Here is a 20046-nt window from a genome sequence, read left to right on the forward strand (position 1 = left end):
TGAGCTCGGCTGATGTCCCAAGGCCTCCCCAGTGCCCACCTTAGCCCTTGACTGGCGGGCGGTCGGGGCCGGGGGGCAGCCCTGAGCCAACCCCTTTGTGCCCAGAAAGCTGCAAGGGGGTCCCTGGATAACCAGACCCCCCCCCCGCCCCCAGAGGTGGCTGCATCTCAGCGGCGGGCGAGTGCACCAGGATTAACAAACAGGACGCTCCGAGGGCCCCCCCTGCGTCACCAGCAGCCGCGGGCCTGGCCGGGACCGGGACCATTTCCTGGGCAAGTCGTAAACATTCCCCGCGGCGTCAGGCTCCCGGCTGGGGGGCTCGGCTCAGCCTGGGCTGACGCTGGGGACGTGAGGTACGCGGCTGCTCAGGCCGCCCCCCAGGGGCTGCGCACGCAGGACTCCCTCGCCCAGGCGTCCAGATGCAGCCACCTCTGGGGTGGGGCTCAGCAGCCCTGAGCAGAGCCCAGCAACGGGGGGGGGCAGAATCCAGCTCTGAGGGGCAGTGGGGGAGGAGATGTCTGGAGGCGGAGTCACACCCAGTGGGCGGAGCTATGCAGTCAGCAATGAGCAGAGCCACCTGGCACGCGCCCCCGCCCAGCCAAGGTGGTAGAGCCCAAGGTGGGCTCCCCTCTTGAGGAGGTGGGGTTAGGGGTCAGGAGGCGGAGCCATGTGGTGGGTGGGAGGAGTCAGATCAAATGGGAGGGGTCACAGTACACACAGGCTCCGCCCCCTGGGGCTGCCAAGCCAATACCCAATCAATGGTGGAACAGAAAGCAGGACCTGCTAGTGAGGAGGCGGAGCCATGTTGCACGAGGGGGCGGGGCCACACTTCTAGCCACGCCCATTCCCACGGCACTCAGTTCACACAGTCTCCGCCCTTCGACGTGTCCTCCACTGGCCTTCGACTCAGGCTGCCATGGCGCCCCCTGGCCCCGCCCCTCGGTTTGAATTAAAGCGACGGCGCGACCCGTTAATCCAGCAGGGGGCATCTCATCATTTTTAACTCAATGCCCGCCCCCCAAAACCCCCCCCCGAGGATTTTCGATCGAACCAACAACAAAACGAAACCTCATTAAATAATTCTCTTTTTCTTTTTTAAATTACAAAAAATTCAAGATTTTCACCCAAAAACACTGAGGGAATTTACAAAAAAAATTATTAATAATAATAATAATAAGAGAAACTCCAAGTCCAAAACCCCCTAGTCCCCCCCCCATGACCCCCCTGCCCCGTCCTCTGCGGTGCGGGGGGACAGTGAGTCCGTGTGCCTCGGCCTCGCCCCGCCGGCGCCCGGGCGATCAGCTGCACTTGCAGGAGCTGACGATCATGTTGGAGAGCTGCTCCACCTTGGGCTTGCGCCCCACGTAGTAGACGATGGGCAGGGGCGCCAGGGCCTGGGGGACGCAGCAGGGCGCGGCCGAGGCGCCCGGGTTGTGCTGGTTGTACAACGCCAGGACCTGCGGAGAAACAGCCCCGGTTCCGTATCTGTCCGGGGACAAGCTGGCCCCGGGGGTGGGAGCGGGAGAGGGGGCCTGTCCCCCCGAGGGAGGGGGCCGGGTGCTTGGTGCTGGGCTCATGCCAGCCTGGAGGGGCTGGAGGGTGCCGGGGCGCCTGGATCCTGGGGAGGCCGATCCCACGCCGGGCTGGGGGGACGGGGCAGCAGTAGGTTGGGGGCAGCCGGCAGCTTGAGGTGAGCTGGGAGGGGCCGTCGGGCCCCAGAACCCCCACCAAGGTCCACACTGGGCTAATCAGCTGCCGACTGGGCTTCCCTGTCTGCCTACCCAGGCACCCTGGCTCCCAGCCCCCGCCCGGCTCTAACCACTAGACCCCACTCCCCTCCCAGAGCCAGGGATAGAACCCAGGCGTCCTGGCTCCCAGCCCCCCTGCTCTAATCACTAGCCCCCCCTCCCCTCCCCTCCCAGAGCCAGGGAGAGAACCCAGGCGTCCTGGCTCCCATCCCCACTGCTCTAACCACTAGCCCCCTCTCCCAGAACTGGGGACAGAACCCAGGCGTCCGGGCTCCCAGCCCCTCCCCCGGCACCCCCACCTTGCTGTACTGGGTGTCGGAGCTCCAGATGTAGGGGCAGGGGCCCATGCAGAAGTTGGCCATGTAGCCCTTGGGCTCGTGGATCCACTTCCACTGCAGGTCCTTGCGGAAGTCGATGTAGAGGGGCCGCACGCAGCAATTCTTCTCCTCCGTCCTGCCGGGGGCAGAGCCGTCAGGGCACCGCTACGACTCAGCCAACCCAGGGGAGGCAGCCAGAGCCGGGAGAGAACCCAGGAGTCCTGGCTCCCAGCCCCCCCGCTCTCACCCCTAGACCCCACTGCCCTCCCAGAGCCCGGAGAGAACCCAGGAGTCCTGGCTCCCAGCCCCCCCGCTCTCACCCCTAGACCCCACTGCCCTCCCAGAGCCCGGAGAGAACCCAGGAGTCCTGGCTCCCAGCCCCCCCGCTCTCACCCCTAGACCCCACTGCCCTCCCAGAGCCCGGAGAGAACCCAGGAGTCCTGGCTCCCAGCCCCACTGCTCTCACCCCTAGACCCCACTGCCCTCCCAGAGCCGGGAGAGAACCCAGGAGTCCTGGCTCCCAGCCCCCCCGCTCTCACCCCTAGACCCCACTGCCCTCCCAGAGCCGGGAGAGAACCCAGGAGTCCTGGCTCCCAGCCCCACTGCTCTCACCCCTACACCCCACTGCCCTCCCAGAGCCGGGAGAGAACCCAGGAGTCCTGGCTCCCAGCCCCCCCGCTCTCACCCCTAGACCCCACTGCCCTCCCAGAGCCGGGAGAGAACCCAGGAGTCCTGGCTCCCAGCCCCACCGCTCTCACCCCTAGACCCCACTCCCTTCCCAGAGCCCGGAGAGAACCCAGGAGTCCTGGCTCCCAGCCCCCCTGCTCTCACCCCTAGACCCCACTCCCTTCCCAGAGCCACGCCCCCCCCCACAACAATACCCCCCGGCAGCATCCCCTCCCCGGGAGCCTGGTGGCCCCCGTCCAGGCCGCAGCTCACCCGAAGCAGTAGTCGGTGTCCAGCGCCCGGCGGTGGCGCGAGCTGTGTAGGTGGCTGGCACGCTCCAGGGGCGTGGACATCACCAGCACGTAGGGCACCTTCTGGGCCGTGGAGGAGACGGTGCCCAGGTCCCCCCGCTTCTGGTCAAAGCCTTCAGGGAGCAGACACCCCGTTAGCGGTGTGCATATAGGGGGTTCCCCAAGCTCTGCCGCAGGGCGAGGGCACACTGGCTGGGGGAGGAGGGCTGGGGCCCACACCTGGGGGGAACTGGTGGACGGACCCGTCGGCCCAGGCAGGGAGCCTGGCAGCTGGCAGGCGAGTCCTGGCCTGAGACTGGAACACGCCAGCCCAGGGCCTCAGGCCGATACCCAGGGACCAAGGGCAGCAGGGGCAGGGGAGGGGGCGTCTCCCTGTGCAGGAGGAAACTGAGGCACACAGGGAATTGCCTGGCTACCACGCCCTGCTTTATCCACTAGACCCCACTCCCCTTCCAGAGCCGGGATAGAACCCAGGCGTCCTACCGTCTATGGTCACTTTCAGTTCCTCACAGGTGTCCTCGCAGGAGCAGTGAACGCTGAGTTTAAAGATCTCCAGCGGCTCTGAAACAGACCAACGGGGTGAGATTCCCGGCAGCACAACCAGTCCTCAATGTTTCGCCTCCGTGCACAAAACAGGAAATCCCCACCCCCCTCCCAAGGCGGGGGAGAGAACCCAGGAGTCCTGGCTCCCAGACCCCCCCTGCTCTAACCACTAGACCCCACTCCCCTCCCAGAGCTGGGATAGAACCCAGGAGTCCTGGCTCCCTGACGCCTCAGCTCTAAGCCACCAGACCCCCTGCGCTGTGGCTGTTCTCTGCCCCCAGGATGCACAGCACAAGTTAGAGCAGCCCGGAGGCAGCTCTAAGTGACACTGGGAAACAACGGGGGCAGGGTAACCCCCCAGTGCAGGGACGGGGGACCTCGAGGGGATGGGGAAGGACAGGACACTGTGCCGGGTGCAGGCTGCAGGGGCCCTGGGGGGAGCTGGGTGCCCAGGAAGCAGCGGGGGACATGGTGTGCCCCGGATCGGGGCCCCCCCCTCACCTTGGCCATTCAGCCACTGGCGGACCACCTCGGTGACATCGAAGGCCAGCCACTCCTCCTCGGGCGCCCGCCCCACGGCACGACTGTCCAGGTAGCGCCAGGACCTGTTCCCGTAGTGCTGGGGGGAGACGGGTGTGAGCCAGCGCACCAGGGGAGAGACGCCCTCCCTGGCCACAGCCTGCCCCATGGAGCCCCGCCTACCCCCGGCCTGCCCCACAGGCCCCACCCACCTGTTCTCCACCCTCCATCCACAACCCACTTCACCTCCTGTAGCCCCGCCCCGCCTGGTTTAACCCCACCAACAGTCCACACTGCCCCACCCCATTCTTCTAGCCCCGCCCTCTGTGGCCTAGCCCCGCCCATATCATGTAGCCCCGCCCTCTCTGGTCTAGCCCCACCCATATCATGTAGCCCCGCCCATATCATGTAGCCCCGCCCTCCCTGGTTTAACCCCACCAACAATCCACACTGCCCCACCCCATTCTTCTAGCCCCGCCCTCTGTGGCCTAGCCCCGCCCATATCATGTAGCCCCCGCCCATATCATGTAGCCCCGCCCTCTCTGGTCTAGCCCCGCCCACAACCCACACTGCCTCCCCGGCCCCGGGGCCCAGTGCACCTGGTACAACTCCACCCGCTGCTCCATGCCCGGCTTCTGCAGCATGCGCAGCTCGGCCCGGTGCAGCAGGGCCTCGCTGCTGATCTGCACCCGCACCTGCGAGGCGTTGAACAGGAAGAAGGTGCGCTGGTCGGTCTTGCCCCAGTCCTTGTAGCTGTCTGCGGGGAGACAGGGCGTGAGCACGCAGCGCGGGCCCCTCGCTCCCGACCCGCAGCCCCCTTGGGCTCCTCCTTTAACCCGAAATACCCCGGCCAGATCCTGCCGCCGGGGTGGGGCCGGGTTGTCACGAGGCTGCCCAAAGGGGCCGGAGGAGCCAAGCGAAGGGGCCGAACTTCGAGCAGCTCAGCGTCAGTCAGACGAGTGCCCAGGGGAGGAAACGCCAAGAAAGGCCTGGGGTGGTCACAGCCGGAAACTGACCTGTCCCCAGCCGGCTGCAAGCGTGGGCCCGATCCCGACCCCCCGTCCAGTGGAGCCAGGCCCACCCCAGAGGTGGCCGCATCTCTGCACCGGGCGAGGGGTCCCTGGATAAACTGCTCCCGCACCCCACCCCAGAGGTGGCTGCGTCCCCGCACTGGGATGGGGGCCCTGTGTGTCGAGGCACGGTGCCTGTGGGGGGCAGGTCTCAGGGGCCCCCGGTTCCCAGATCGTTCCAGCGCCGGTCTCAGCCCTGTGGCTCTGGCTGCACTATTCAGAGGCCCGTGACCTCGGCTCTTTGCAGCCCCCCCAGGACTCATGCCACAGCTCCCAGCTGCCCCCCGCCCGGCTCCTGTCCCCTTTGCGAGGAGGAAGCTGGGAGGGGCTGGAGCCACCCGACCAATCGGATTTGAGTCTCATGGGAGGAGGCGGGGTTAACTGCCCATTCTGGCCATGCCCCCCACTCTGCCCCAGCCACCTGCTCATGGGAAGTGTTAACTCTGGAGCGGAGTGGTGGGGAGAACCGCCCACATGGGACTCAGCACCTGACGCCTCGTTACCACGGAGCACTAATCACCCCAGCACTACGTGGCACGAACCCCCCGTGTTCAACAGTGGCCCGCAGCTGATCGGACACGCCGGGCACCCCAGAACGGCCGGCTAGCAACTCTCAGGTGGTTTCTTGTTTTCCCCTTTTTGGCCCGGACGGCGAGTTTTCAGCCAATCGATGAAATCAAAATACAGCTGGGAGGGGAACCCCCCCCGACAGCGAGAAACGGGGCCACGGGACATCGGGGTGAACACACCCTCCCCCCCCCGGGTCAGGGCCTTGCAGGGATCGCAGAGGGAATGTAACGTGGGGGGGCTATTTTAAGCACCTGGCCATGATCCCCCGCAGCCATGTGCTCTGCTCCGTGCCCCCGCATATGCACCCGCCACGTTCCCCTCACCTCTTGGCCTCATGCCCCCCCCCATACACAGCCCCCCGCCATGTCCACTCCAGTCCTCACTCTGCCCGGCCCCCCTACGCCCCCGGCACGTCCTCCCCTTCCCGGCCCTTTGCCTCTCCCTCTCCCCATGCCCCCCCCCAGCCACACCCTGCCACGCTCTGCCCCCTCCAGACACCCCCGGGATTTGTGCCGTTTCCTGCCCCCCCAACATCTTCCCCTTCCCCCAGGCTCGTCCCATCCCTGCCCGCCCCCCCGGCCAGTGGCCCAGCTGGTGTTTTTACAGCGGGAAGAGGTTATTTTAAGCCATTTTCCCTTTGGCTCCAAGGGGCTTTTGACTCCGTCCATTCCCCCCCCTCCCACGTCTGGCCAGGCCGATCCCGGCGACCTCCGAGGCCCAAACAAACAGCACTCGGGGTGTGGGGGGGGGACTGCGCACTGGGGGGGCTATAAGGGATTAATGGGATTGGGGGGTTGATGGAGCGGGAAAGAGGAAAGCAAAGCGAAAAGAAAGTGATGGAGAAAAGGAAAGGAAAGAAAGAATGAAAAGTCGGAGCAAATGAAGAGGAATGAAAAAGGGGGAACCGATGGGGGAACCGACGGCCAGAACGAATGCAAAGCCGGAAGGGAAGAAGGAAGGAAGGGGGGAGGGAGGAAGGAAGGAAGGAAGGAAGGGAGGGACGGAGGGAGGGAGGGATGCAGGGCAGGAAAGAGTGAGGAGCCAGGGAATGACGAAGCTGCAGGGGGACTGGGGGGTCTTAGTCCTGGAGCCATTTGACATGTTCCCCCCTCCAGCTAGGGGTGGGGTGGGGCTGGCACAGAGGGGCTGGCAAGGCGGACGGGGGCCACGGCTGGGGGCACTGGGCTGGAACCCAGGAGAGCTGCATTTAATCCCCAGCTCTGCCCCAAGTGTCCATGGGTGAGTCCCTGGGCCCAGCTCCCAGCTGGGGCTCAAACCCCTGCCTGTGCCTGAGCTCGCCAGCACCTGGCACCGCTCTAAGCACGGGACCCCCCCTCCTCTCCCAGAGCCAGGGAAAGAACCCAGGAGTCCTGGCTCCCAGCCCCCCCGGCTCTAACCACTGGACCCCCCTCCCCTCCCAGAGCCAGGGAGAGAACCCAGGAGTTACAACTGGGAGGCTGGGAGCCAGGATGCCTGGGTTCTTTCCCTGGCTCTGCCGCTGAGTGGCTGGCTAGGTGAGCGCCTTCCCCGCTCTGACCGTCACTTTCCCAGCATGTGCTGGAGGGGCAGAGGGTCAGGCCACGCTCAGCGCCAGACAGACCCGACAGGGCCTGGCTGGAAGGTGTCTAATCCCACCTGTCCTGTGCGGGGCGGATTTGAGGTCGGACCCCTGCCTTTGCCACGAGCCCCAGGGCCCACTGAGAACAGCTTGCCTGTGCCCATGAGATCCCCACCTACTTCAGGGTAAGTATCTGAGCCCCAATTTCACAGGCACTGGTGGGAAACTGAGGCAAAGACCAGGTGAAGTGACCTGCCCAAGATCCCCCAGCAAAGCAGTGGCAGAGCCAGGGATCGGTCCCAGGGGTCCTGGCTTCCAGGTCCCCTGCTCTAACCCCTAGACCCCATTCCCCTGTCAGGGATCCTCATCCTAAGGAATCCTCTGCCTTCCCAGGACTCAGTGCAGAGTCCCAGCCCGGCCAGAGGCAGAACCCAGGAGTCCGGGCCCCCGGACCCGCTGCCTCGCCCGGAGATACTGCTGTTGCGGTTATTGGCGGTTTCAGCTCTGGACACACCGACCCCTTATCTGCCCCTCACCCCCCGTGGCCCTTCTGGCCAATCTGCAGCGCACACAAGCCAGGCGGACCCCTCCTCTGCCCCCTGCCCCAGCTCACCCCCAGTGGGTCTCCGGGTCACTGTGGAGTGTGCACGGGCCAGGCTGACCCCTCCTCTGACCCCCCTCCCGGTGCGAGGGGGCCCAGATCTCGGTCGGGGTCTGGGCAGCGCCCGGCGCGGCGGGACCCAGATCTCGGTCGGGGTCTGGGCAGCGCCCGGCACGGCGGGACCCAGATCTCGGTCGGGGTCTGGGCAGCGCCCGGCACGGCGGGGCCCAGATCTTGGTCGGGGTCTGGGCAGCGCCCGGGGCAGCGGGGCCTGGATCTCGCTTGGGGTCTGGGCAGCGCCCGGCGCAGTGGTGCCCTGGCTGGGGTTGAGGCTTCTGGGTGCTCACCTCCCATATCAACAATATCCCTAGGCCCTTCCTTGGGAGCACAGACGCTGGCATCCGGCTCTGACTTGGCAGACACATCCCTGTTATTGAAAGCCAAAAAGCACCCGTCTGCCAGGGCTGGATGGTGGAGCCGGGGGATGGGGGGGGATCCCCTTTGCGTCTGTGGAAAGCCGCCCCTCCCATGGCTGAGCCCCCTCCTCCCCCCCCAGGGCCCGTGCAGCCAGCAGCCGACTGGGGCAGGCCCAGGCTGTAATGACAGGCGGGAAGTTCCGCTCTGAGCCACGGCCCCAGGGCTGGGCTGGGCCATTTCACCACCGCGGCGGGCGCGGGGAGACAAGACGCTCCGGGCCATGACAAGCTCCAGCAGAGGAACCAGACGCCTTCCCCTGAGCAAGCCGCTCCCGGGGCCAGAAATGGGATTTGGGGCAGGGCGGCAGCTGGGAACTGCTGATTTGGAGGCAGCCGAGTGGCTGGGCCGCGGGACTAGGGCAAGAAAAGAATTCGGGACGTAGCAATAGTCAGAGCAGGGGCCCGTCTACCCCGGTATCCCGTCTGCTGCAGCCGCTTCAGGGGAAGGCGCAAGGGACTTCCCCGGCTGGACGCAGACGGGATAACCTGCCCACAAGGGACTGGGGGTGACTGGCTGGTTCAGGTCCTGGCGCGTGGGGACCTCTCGCCCAGCCCAGATTCTCCGCTCCGTTTTAACCCTTGCTGTTCCCTCTCGGGATGGTCTCATTCTCTGCCGCAAAGCCCAGCTGGGCGCAACTCCCGGCCCCAAAGAGACCTAGTGGCAGTGAGTTCCACCAGCTAATCCTGCTTTGGGGGAGGGAACTTTGCACCAGAGAGGCCCATGGGGTCTCAGCTCCCCCACTCTGCAGGGGGAGGGGTTGAGATCGCTTTAACCCTTTGCACTCTGCATTGTGGGAACCCGCCCAGCCCCAGTTACAGCAACCTCAGGGTCGCTATAATTCACGCTCTGCCCATGGGCCCTGGGGGGACAGGGAATACACACTTCGCAGTGGGCTCCGGCCATACCCCGATCCACCCCCTATGCTGGGGCCCGTACGCCTGCTCCACACCACCTCGGGAGGCCCCTGCGTGGTGGGGACTCTCAGGGGCTGATCCCACCCCAGAGGAACCTGAGCGTGATTGAGAACCAGGCCCCAGATCTCAGTTGTGGTCTGGGCAGCGCCCGGCACGACGGGGCCCTGATCTTGGTTGGGGTCTGGGCAGAGCCTGGCAAGACGGGGCCCTGATCTCAGTCACGGGCTCTAAGCGCTCCCATCACACACATCATAAAGAGTAATTCTATGAAGCTGAAAGGATAGAAACATTCACAACAGATTAAAAGGACATTGTTTATCCACCCCACGGCTTTAGCCTGTGGAACTCACTGTCACTGGATCCCAGTGAGGCCGAGGGCTCAGCAGGATCCAGACAGGGTGGTACATTTATGTGGAGAACGAGCAGATGCAGATGGGGAGTGCTGCAGGTCAAGCTGAACCCAGCACAGCTATGGACACTCATGCTTCAGGGCATCCGCTGACCTCTAACCAGCAGGGTCAGGAAGGGACGTTCCCTGGGGAAAGGTTACCCATCGGTATCTAGTAGAGGCAGGATACCGGGGTAGATGGGCCCCTGCTCTGACCCAGACTGGCACTTCCCTGTGCTGCTAACTCTGCCTGGTAAGGACTCAGTGGCCACATCCAGCGCGTGCCGGGCGCAGATCTCAGGGCCCTCAGCTGATGCTTCGGCCGCCCTGGGAGCGTTTGCGGTTCTCCCACCATGCAGAGAGAGAACCCGAAACCCAGACACCTCAGTCCACGCCCCCCCGGGAGCCCCTTCGGCACCGATGGACTGACACCAGGTGTCACCTTGGCCCCGTGAAGTCAAGGGACTTGCCTCGAGTCACGCAGGCGATCAGTGGCAGAACCAGAAATAGGACCCAGGAGTCCTGGCTTCCAGCTCCCCCCGCCCCCTAGGGCACACAGCTGGGGACAGAACCCAGGAGTCCTGGCTCCCAGGCCTAACCACTAGACCCCCCCGCTACCCCAGGCCACACAGCCTCCCCCCCATAACCACACACACACTAGACCCCACCCCACTCCCCTCCCAGCGCTGGGGACAGAACCCACCGGTCCTGGCTCCCCCCGCCCCGGGCTCTCACCGTCTTTCACCGACAGCATGGAGAACTTGTGCACCTCCTTCGCGTAGTACTCGTCCTGGGGGCTCTCGCGCAGCTTCGCCGCCTCCTGCTGGCGGGCCATGTCCCGCACCATGTCGCGGGTGCTGTTGTAGAGCGACATCACCTCCTCGGGCAGGCGGAGCAGGGCGGCGTCCCCCCCCTCCACCTGGGGCGGGCTGTCCAGCCGCAGCTTGCTGAGGATCTGCCCGCGGATGGCCTCGATCCGCTTCCTCTTCACCAGCTCCATGTTGATGGTCTTGCAGGTGGACAGGGCCTGGCTCGCCCAGAGCCGCACCAGGGCCAGCAGGAAGAGGAAGAGCGGCCCCATGGCCTGCCCCATGGCGGGGGGGCCCCTGCGGCGACAAGCAGCTTCCGGCCCGAGGCTGGGAAGTCGGCCTAGCGCCTGCCCCCAGGGATCCCGGCCCGCAGCAGCTGGAGGGAACCCCAGCGACGACGCCGGCCGCCGGCCAGGTCCATGGGCCACGCTCCTCGGGCGAGACGGAGCCGCTCCGGGGCTCAGCCTGGCATCCGGCCCGGAGGGCGCATGGAAACGTAGGGCTGGCCGGGGGCCAGGCCAGCCGGACGGATTCCACCCGCTCCCCGCTTGGCTCCTCGGCGCTTGCTGGGACCTGCTGGCTCCCGCGAGCTGGGGCTGGAGGCTTTTAAAGGCTCTTGCCTCTGCCCAGCCCCAGCTCCACCCAGGAAACGAGCACGGGCGGGGGGACCCGGAGCCCGGCTCCGTGTTTCACTCCCACGCCTGGCGGGGCATGGCCAGTTCGAGGGAGCTCCCCTCGCCTTCCCCTCCCCCTCCCGCCCCCTTTCTGTTCCTTGCCCTCCGCCCCCCGCTTCCACACTCCCCCCTTCCGCCTCCTCCGGCTCCCTCCCCCCGACTTCTCTCCCTCCTCTCTTCCCTCCGTCTCTCCTTCCTTCCTTCTTTCGGCCCGTCAACTTCCCCTTCTTGGCTGGCTTCTACATTCCAGCACTTCCCCTTCTCTTCTTCCCCAGCTGTCTCCTTCTCCATCCCTTCTTCACTCTCCTCCCCCCTTGCTGCCTCTTCAACCTCTGCCCCCTGCTCTGGGGGCCTGTCGTCTCCCGAGGGGAGCTGAGCCGGCCCCCCCTCGGGGTCAGATCAGTCCCCAGCCCCTCTGCTTGGGCAGTGACTGCCCGGGGGCACTGCGAGCACCCCCGCCCCGTGTCGCCGACTCCCCCGACTTTGTCACGGGTCTCAGGATCGTTATCCTTTTCCTTAAAGCCCCAGCTCCCGGAGTCAAGGGGCGATGTGAGGATTTCAGCCTTTGTTCTTAAAGGAAAAGTATGTTTCTAGCCCTCACGGCTGTGGAGAAAGCTGCAAAATGTGGCCCCTGGGCACCCTCAAAATGCAGACGACAAACAAAAAGACCCCCCCCCTCGGGGAGTGTTACAGAATCTCGTGATTTTGGCGAGCCTGACTCGCGATGTTTGAATGTTTGGGGCTGGAGATGCTGGATGCGGGCAGCATGGCCGAGGGGGGATTGGGGCAAACAGAATTTACCCCTGTCTCGTCTGGGGCCTATGGCATTCTCTCACCTCCCTGCCCCGAGCCGCGCCCCCCCCACTCCGGTGCTGCCTTTTTGCCCCCCGCTCAAACCAGCCGCTGTCTCTTCGGAGCTGCTCAGCCTACCCCCAGGTCCTGCCCCCCCACGGCGCCGCCCAGCCAGGAACACCAGAAAACTGAGTTCACCCACTTCTTTTTTTTACCACCGCCCCACTGCAGAAAGGTGTGGGGGCATCAGGAACTGGGGTCTTTGCGGGGAGCAGACAGGGCCTCAGGTGGTGACAGTTGGAATGTGGACCGCAAGCCGGGCCCATCGGCCCCGATTCCTGGGGACCGACTCTGGCTAGGGGCTCTGCGACAGGACAGGGGGGCGGACCCCAGCACCCAGGCTCGGCGCTGGTATCGTGTGCTGGCCGGATCTGAGCTGCGGAAGGCCTAAAGCCAGATGGGGAAAAGGGGAGGAATTTAAATCCACCTGCTCCAAACTTCCAGCCCCCTCCCCACACAAGGAGAATCCCCAATAGCTGTAGCCACTATAGAGCACATGCCATACAGCCAGGAGCAAAGACCGCATCAGTTTCCCTCGGGGCAGGGGGAGCAGCCTAGCGGTTCTCCGCTGGGGTGGGGAAGTTACTTTCCATTCAAACCCAGACCCAGACGTGTTTGTGCCGTATAGCCCCAGCTCTGCTGCCCTCAGCAGGATGGAATGGGTATTGCATGGTCGCGTGTCAGATGCCCTGTACTGCAGGCAGTGATGAGGATTTTCTGTTAGCTCAGGAAGCAAGCATCCCTCTGCCTTTCAATCCCAAGCCCCCAGACATTATCAAACTCATCCTCACAAGCCTCCACTAGGCCATCACAAAGCAAGAGCCAAATTGGGAAACTGAGGCTTTCAGCAGGGCAGGGACTTCCCTAAGGTCACAGAGTGAACCCGTGGCAGAACTGGGAAAGGAACCCAGGAGTCTGGACTTTCAGCTCCAATCCGCCCCAGCTCTAACCACTAGATCTCGCACCCCTCCCAGAGCCTGGGATAGAACCCAGGAGTCCTGGCTCCCAGCCCCGCCCCACCCCAACCACTAGACTCCACTCCCTTCCCAGAGCTGGAGAGAGAACCCAGGAGTCCTGGCCCCTCTCTGTGTACATTGACCTACCAAAGTCATGGAGCAATGGGCCTGGCCCCCTGGGGTACAGCCCTCTCCAGCAGCATTTTCCAGCCCCGGAGGGCTCCCCCCCCCGCACCTCCACATTCCTGGGCCAGGGGGCTCCAGGTCACCCCAATGCTCCCTCGGTGTCTAGCCAGCAACTCCCAGCAGGCAAACGGGGACACCCCAAAACTGCTGCTCGGGCGCCCTCTGCTGGCAAGCGCCTGAATTGTGGCTTCTCTGAGCTCGGGGGAGCCCGAGCCCGGGGCCTGCCAACCTGGGTCAGCCGGACGGGGGGCCCCGGGGCCCCCGGTTTTAATCCCAGCTCCGATTTGCAGCACGGCCTCCGGCGAGTTCCTGCCCTGCTTGGTGCCTCGGTTTCCCCTCCACCCGTTTCCCAAAAGCGGGAGGAGAGGGCAACCGATGGGATGCGGCTCTCAAAGGGCCTTGGGACTCCAGGGAGAGACACAGGCAGGATGCGGAATGAATGCGACAGGCCTCAGCTCAGCCCCTCCACCAGGGGGCATTATTCACCCCTTGTTTTAAACAGTCACGTTCCCCCCCAGAGATGGAGAGAGAACCCAGGAGTCCTGACTGCCAGCTCCCCTGATCTTACCGCTAGCCCCCCCCCTTCCCTCCCCTCCCCTCCCAGAGAACCCAGGAGTCCGGCCTCCTGTCCGCTGGGCAGTGGATGAGCTGCGTCCCATCTGGAGGGCGAGCACAGCTCTTCCGAGGGACGCTGCCCCGTTAACGGGATTCGCCGCAGAGCCGGAGGGTTAATGAGCCCTGGCTCAGTGGGGGGCCTTGGCAGCCCAGCCCCCGCATGGGCCCAGTGCCCAGGGCCGGGGTGAAAGCTGGATCCACCTGCCAGGAAGAGCTGGTGCTGGCAACGAGACTTCCGGGACGGCTCCCGCCAGCCCTTCCCGGAATGTCACCCCCAATTAGACCGGGCGGAGGTAAGAGCCGGGGGGGCCGTGAAGGTCAGCGGGCAGCGGAGCAGCAGCTGGCTGCAGGTGGGCACCGGCCTGGGGCCAAGTTGGCATCAGACACTGGCTCCAACAGACCACAACCTGCACCAGTCGGCCAGGGAGCCCGCGGCCAGGGCTAGGAACAGCGGGGCGGGAGTCAGGACTCCTGGGTTCCCTACCTGAGCTGGTGCCCCTCACTCCTGACCTGCAGCCCCTGCTAGCCCAGCCCTGGGCCCCCCTCAGCTCAGCTGGTGCCCCTCACTCCCAACCCACAGCCCACTGCTAGCCCAGCCCTGGGCTCCTCCCCACCCTCACTCCTGACCCCCAGCCCCCCCACTAGACTAGCCCTGGGCTCCCCCTGACCCCTGCTCTGCCGGTGCCCCTCACTCCCGACCCGCAGCCCCTGCTGGTCCAGCCCGGCCTGGCCTCGTGCTCTCTCAGCCCCGATGAACTCAGGCTCCGAAGGGAGGACGCCAAGCAGCCGAATGGGGGGGCCCGGGCCCGTCCGTCACACTGGAGGGAGCCAGAGGGCGGCTGGGGGGGTATTAACTGGAGCAGACGTGGGCCCCATCCCGGCCAGGCTCAATCCAGGGACACACGTGGCTGGCATGGGCCAGGGGCGCCCTCTGCTGGGGCAACACTGGAACAGCACCAGCCACTGACCCCTTGGGGACACGGACGGGGGGCAAAGCGCCAGCTAGGGCCCCCTCAACGGGCCGAGAGCCACCTGCCCCCCCGAGCTAGGGGGGAGCAGGAGACATCCATCCCCTTCCCGAGCTCCCGGGGATATCGTCGCCCTCCCGCTGGCTGTTCTCGGCCCACGGAGCGCGCCCACCCCGCTCGGCCCTTGTGGCAATGAGTTCCACGGGCTATGGCACTTCTGGGGGGCGGCGGGCTGGGGCGGGAACGAACGCGGTGCAGGCGTCTGGGGGCAATCGCTGATTATGTTTCTACCCCCCCCAATCAACGGGCCCCCCCACCGTTCTGCAGCTACACCCCCATAATCTTTTGCTGTAGGGGTCACCATGGCGATCGGTGGGCGGGGGGAGAAGAGAAACTCTCGGAAAAGCCGTTAGTGCAACAGGATCTTTATATAAGGGGGGGTTGTTCAATGGGGGGCAGGGGAGAGAGATGGGGGAAGACGGGCGGGGGAGCGCTTTGGGGAGCAGGAGGCAGAGGGGCCTCCCTCCCCCCCGCTAGCCCCCAGTGCTCCCCATGGAGCCAGCGATGGGTCCAATTCCCACTGGCCCCCGGCGGCTCTGCGCCCTGCCCGGACAGCGCTGCCCCATGTTACAGAGGGCAGGGGGCACAGGGGCCAGCCCCAGGTCACCAGGGTCAATGGCAGAGCAGGGGAAAGAACCCAGAAGTCCTGCCCCCCCCATGAAACATAAACAGACTGAAACCAGCCCACCAGAGGGGAAAGAGCTCGTGGCCCCTTCCCCACCCCCTGGGCCAGCCCAACTCCCCCCCCAGCCCCGTTCTTACAAGAGCCCCATCAAGCAGCTGAAATGTCCACACTGTTAAAGGGGGGAAGGCTTTGCGGTGACCCCCCTGGATCCAAGGGCTTCCCCAGAGCCCCCCCCCGGACCCTGCAGCAAAGGCAGGATCCGCGCAGACCCCTCGCACCCCACCCCGCGGCAGGGGGTCCATACAGCACCCAGCCCGCGATGGGGAGCCTGCCCGCTCCCTAGAGCCCCGCCCCATGGCAGGGGGTCCGTACAGCACCCAGCCCACGGAGGGAGGCCTGCCCGCTCCCTAGAGCCCCGCCCCATGGCAGGGGGTCCGTACAGCACCCAGCCCACGGAGGGGAGCCTGCCCGCTCCCTAGAGCCCCGCCCCATGGCAGGGGGTCCGTACAGCACCCAGCCCACGGAGGGGAGCCTGCCCGCTCCCTAGAGCCCAGCCCCATGGCAGGGGGTCCGTACAGCATCCAGCCCACGGAGGGGGGCCTGCCTGCTCCCTAGAGCCCCGCCCCATGGCAGGGGGTCCGTACAGCACCCAGCCCACGGAGGGGGGCCTGCCCGCTCCCTAGAGCCCCGCCCCATGGCAGGGGGTCCGTACAGCACCCAGCCCACGATGGGGAGCCTGCCCGCTCCCTAGAGCCCCGCCCCATGGCAGGGGGTCCGTACAGCACCCAGCCCACGATGGGGAGCCTGCCCGCTCCCTAGAGCCCCGCCCCATGGCAGGGGGTCCGTACAGCACCCAGCCCACGGAGGGGGGCCTGCCCGCTCCCTAGAGCCCCGCCCCGCAGCGGGGGGCCTGCCCGCTCCCTAGCACTCCACCCCGTAGCGGGCGAAGTGGCGCAGCACCACGCCCAGCTCCAGGTGCACGGTGCCCGCGGCGGTGGTCTGCAGGCGGTACCGGTCAGCCCCCGTGTAGATCAGGTCGCTGTTCAGCAGCTGGGGCCCCCCGCCCACGAAGAGCTGGGAGAGCCGCTCCTGCCACGAGCCCAGGGGCTGCCAGGTGACGCAGGCCAGCGCGTGCCAGCCCGGGCTGCAGGGCACGTGGCAGACGCCGTAGCCGTACAGCTCCCGGCGCCCAAAGGGGTCCTGGTGCCAGACCTGCACGTGCAGCTTGGGCCAGCCTGACGGCAAGAGAGAGGGGACCCGTCAGTGCCCAGCCCCCTCTGCAAGCCAGGTGCCCCCTGCCCCCGAAGCCAGCCAGTCCTGCCCTGGGGCCGGATGGGAGCATTTATCCATCCTGGGGACACTTCTGCAGCCGAGGACACAAGGCGCTTCCGGAAGCAGGGGGATGTACGGCTGCACCTGCCCCACCCGGGCTCTGCCCCCCACCCCAGAGCCATCCCCAGCTCCGGCGGGGCCAAAGGGAGGGGAAGAAAAGCCCCGGGGGAGACGGACTGGAAAACAAACAGCCTCTGGTGTCTCACACAACTGGAGCCAAATTCCCTTCACTGAGAGAAACTAACTCACGCCTGCCCAGGGCTGCCACACACCCCCCGCCCGCCCGAGCCAGGGCTGCCTTCCCCGTCCCTGCCCCACTCTGAGCCAGGGCTTCCTGCCCCCCACCCCCAAAGCTCCCGTCTGGAACCCGCAGCCTTCCCCGGATCTCCTGGGCCATCAGTCCAGGGAACACCGGGGCTGGAACCCGCGGAGGGAGGAACTTACCCTGCAGCCCCTTGGTGGCAAAGTGCACGTCGATGGGATGGGACCAGTAGGCCACATCGTCCAGCTGGGGGTGATCCACCTGCGTCTGCCCCTCCCGCAGGCCGGACAGCAGCTTCCAGGCGCCACCTGGGGGGGGAAGCGCAGTCAGTGAGGGGGGCAGAGGCTTCAGGAAGGGAGCACATGAGAGCTGAGGAGAGAACCCAGGAGTCTGGCTCCCAGCCCTCCCCCACCCCCCAGCTCTAACCACCAGACCCCACTCCCCTCCCCGAGCCAGGGAGAGAACCCAGGAGTCCTGGCTCCCAGCCCCCCTGCTCTAGCCCACTAGCTCAGGCTCTGGGCCTATGCAGCCCTGTTGCCCCAGCCCACGAGCGGAGCCCCTCTTTCCCCCGGGCAGCCCAGGGCCCCGGCTGACCTGTGTGGATTCCCCACTTGCAGAAGAGGCTGCTGCGGGGGAAGCCGCTGGCTCCCACGATCTGCCCGATGAGGTGCACTTCGGCCATGATCCTGCAGCAGGGGGAGGACAAGGGGCGGGGTTAGAAATAGATCCCAGGAGTCTGGGCTCCCAGCCCCCCCTGCTCGAACCATCACCCCCCTCCCAGAGCCAGGGAGAGAACCCAGGAGTCCGGGCTCCCAGCCCCCCCTGCTCGAACCATCAGCCCCCTCCCAGAGCCAGGGAGAGAACCCAGGAGTCCGGGCTCCCAGCCCCCCCTGCTCGAACCATCAGCCCCCTCCCAGAGCCAGGGAGAGAACCCAGGAGTCCGGGCTCCCAGCCCCCCCTGCTCGAACCATCAGCCCCCTCCCAGAGCCAGGGAGAGAACCCAGGAGTCCGGGCTCCCAGCCCCCCCTGCTCGAACCATCAGCCCCCTCCCAGAGCCAGGGAGAGAACCCAGGAGTCCGGGCTCCCAGCCCCCCTGCTCTAACCATCAGCCCCCTCCCAGAGCCAGGGAGAGAACCCAGGAGTCCGGGCTCCCAGCCCCCCCTGCTCGAACCATCAGCCCCCTCCCAGAGCCGGGGAGAACCCAGGAGTCCGGGCTCCCAGCGCCCCCACCGCTCTAACCATCAGCCCCCTCCCAGAGCCGGGGAGAACCCAGGAGTCCTGCTCCCGGCCCCCCCTGCTCGAACCACCAGCCCCCTCCCAGAGCCGGGGAGAACCCAGGAGTCCGGGCTCCCAGCCCCCCTGCCCTAACCATCAGCCCCCTCCCAGAGCCGGGGAGAGAACCCAGGAGTCCGGGCTCCCAGCCCCCCACTGCTCGAACCACCAGCCCCCTCCCAGAGCCGGGGAGAACCCAGGAGTCCGGGCTCCCAGCCCCCCTGCCCTAACCACCAGCCCCCTCCCAGAGCCGGGGAGAACCCAGGAGTCCGGGCTCCCAGCCCCCCTGCCCTAACCATCACCCCCCTCCCAGAGCCGGGGAGAACCCAGGAGTCCGGGCTCCCAGCCCCCCTGCCCTAACCATCACCCCCCTCCCAGAGCCGGGGAGAGAACCCAGGAGTCCGGGCTCCCAGCCCCCCACTGCTCGAACCACCAGCCCCCTCCCAGAGCCGGGGAGAACCCAGGAGTCCGGGCTCCCAGCCCCCCTGCCCTAACCACCAGCCCCCTCCCAGAGCCGGGGAGAACCCAGGAGTCCGGGCTCCCAGCCCCCCTGCCCTAACCATCACCCCCCTCCCAGAGCCGGGGAGAACCCAGGAGTCCGGGCTCCCAGCCCCCCTGCCCTAACCATCACCCCCCTCCCAGAGCCGGGGAGAGAACCCAGGAGTCCGGGCTCCCAGCCCCCCACTGCTCGAACCACCAGCCCCCTCCCAGAGCCGGGGAGAACCCAGGAGTCCGGGCTCCCAGCCCCCCTGCCCTAACCACCAGCCCCCTCCCAGAGCCGGGGAGAACCCAGGAGTCCGGGCTCCCAGCCCCCCTGCCCTAACCATCACCCCCCTCCCAGAGCCGGGGAGAACCCAGGAGTCCTGCTCCCGGCCCTGCCCAGCGCGCGGCTCCGTGTTCCTGTGCGCTGCCGCCCGGCCCGCCCCAGAGGTGGCTGCATCGCCGGACACACCCCGCCCGGGGCTGGGGCGGCGCGTGCTCGGGGCGTGCCGGGGGCGCGCACGGGGAGGCGGCGCGTACCCCCGCCTCAGCTCGCACCGGGGTGGGGGGGAAGAGGGGCCACCCCGCGCATGCGCACTGCGCGACGCCCGCCGTGCCCCGCCCCTCGCTGCCCGGGCGCTACGGACCCGCGAGCGATCCCCCGGCCCCGGCCTCGTCTCCAGCCGCCGCTCCCGCGCCCCGCCCGCCGCTGCCACGGCAACCGGGGAGGGCGGGGGCCCCAGCCCAGCGCCGAAGCCGGATTGGCGGGCGGATGAGGCACGTGACGGCGTTTGGGCGGAAGCCCCGCCCAGGAAGGCGGAAAGCGGGCGAGCGTCGCGGCCATCTTGAGCGCGGCAAATGACAGCCATCGTGAGGACGGCGCCATGTTGGGTGGGTCATGGGAGGAAGGGGGCGCCTCCACTGGGCGGGGCGAAGCCCTGCAACAGCCATCTTGGGAAGGGCAGAGAGATTGACAGCTGGGGGGCGGGGCTGGGCATCGTGGGAGTGACAGGGAGACCCTGCCCCAGCCAGCCCATAGCTGATGGGCGAGCTAGAGTGGGGGGGGAGGGGAACCCGCCCCCCGGCTGCTCCCCCTCCCCATCGCCCTGGCCCCACAGGCAAAGATCTTCGCCCCAGGAAGCCGAATCCTCGACCAATCCCAGGCCCCCCGATGTGCCCCCCCCCCAACGTGGGACCAACAAACGCCCCCCTCGGCCGCAGCCAGAGGCGAAATCCGACCCCCTGCCCCCCACCTGCCTCCCTGCCCTGCAGG

At 66.8% G+C, this 20046-nt stretch overlaps 2 protein-coding genes across 2 annotated transcripts; both read right to left on the reverse strand.

Annotated features, from left to right (window-relative positions):
• Positions 1-1213: 1213 nt before the first annotated feature.
• Positions 1214-11151, reverse strand: TGFB1 (transforming growth factor beta 1). The gene is made up of 7 exons (XM_077840153.1): positions 10418-11151; positions 4704-4861; positions 4087-4204; positions 3526-3603; positions 3005-3155; positions 2048-2201; positions 1214-1457 (listed from the first exon to the last, which is right to left on the reverse strand). The coding sequence occupies exons 1-7, from the start codon at positions 10773-10775 to the stop codon at positions 1299-1301; spliced, it is 1176 nt and encodes a 391-aa protein (XP_077696279.1). The 5' UTR covers positions 10776-11151; the 3' UTR covers positions 1214-1298.
• Positions 11152-15151: 4000 nt separating this feature from the next.
• On the reverse strand, positions 15152-19492 carry B9D2 (B9 domain containing 2). Its single transcript, XM_077840179.1, has 4 exons — positions 19421-19492; positions 17616-17707; positions 17204-17329; positions 15152-16662 (listed from the first exon to the last, which is right to left on the reverse strand). Exons 2-4 carry the CDS (start codon positions 17701-17703, stop codon positions 16349-16351), a joined length of 528 nt encoding a protein of 175 aa, XP_077696305.1. The 5' UTR covers positions 17704-17707; positions 19421-19492; the 3' UTR covers positions 15152-16348.
• Positions 19493-20046: the final 554 nt, after the last annotated feature.

Source organism: Eretmochelys imbricata, chromosome 23, assembly GCF_965152235.1.
Source record: "Eretmochelys imbricata isolate rEreImb1 chromosome 23, rEreImb1.hap1, whole genome shotgun sequence".
Classification (NCBI taxonomy): Eukaryota; Metazoa; Chordata; order Testudines; family Cheloniidae; genus Eretmochelys; species Eretmochelys imbricata.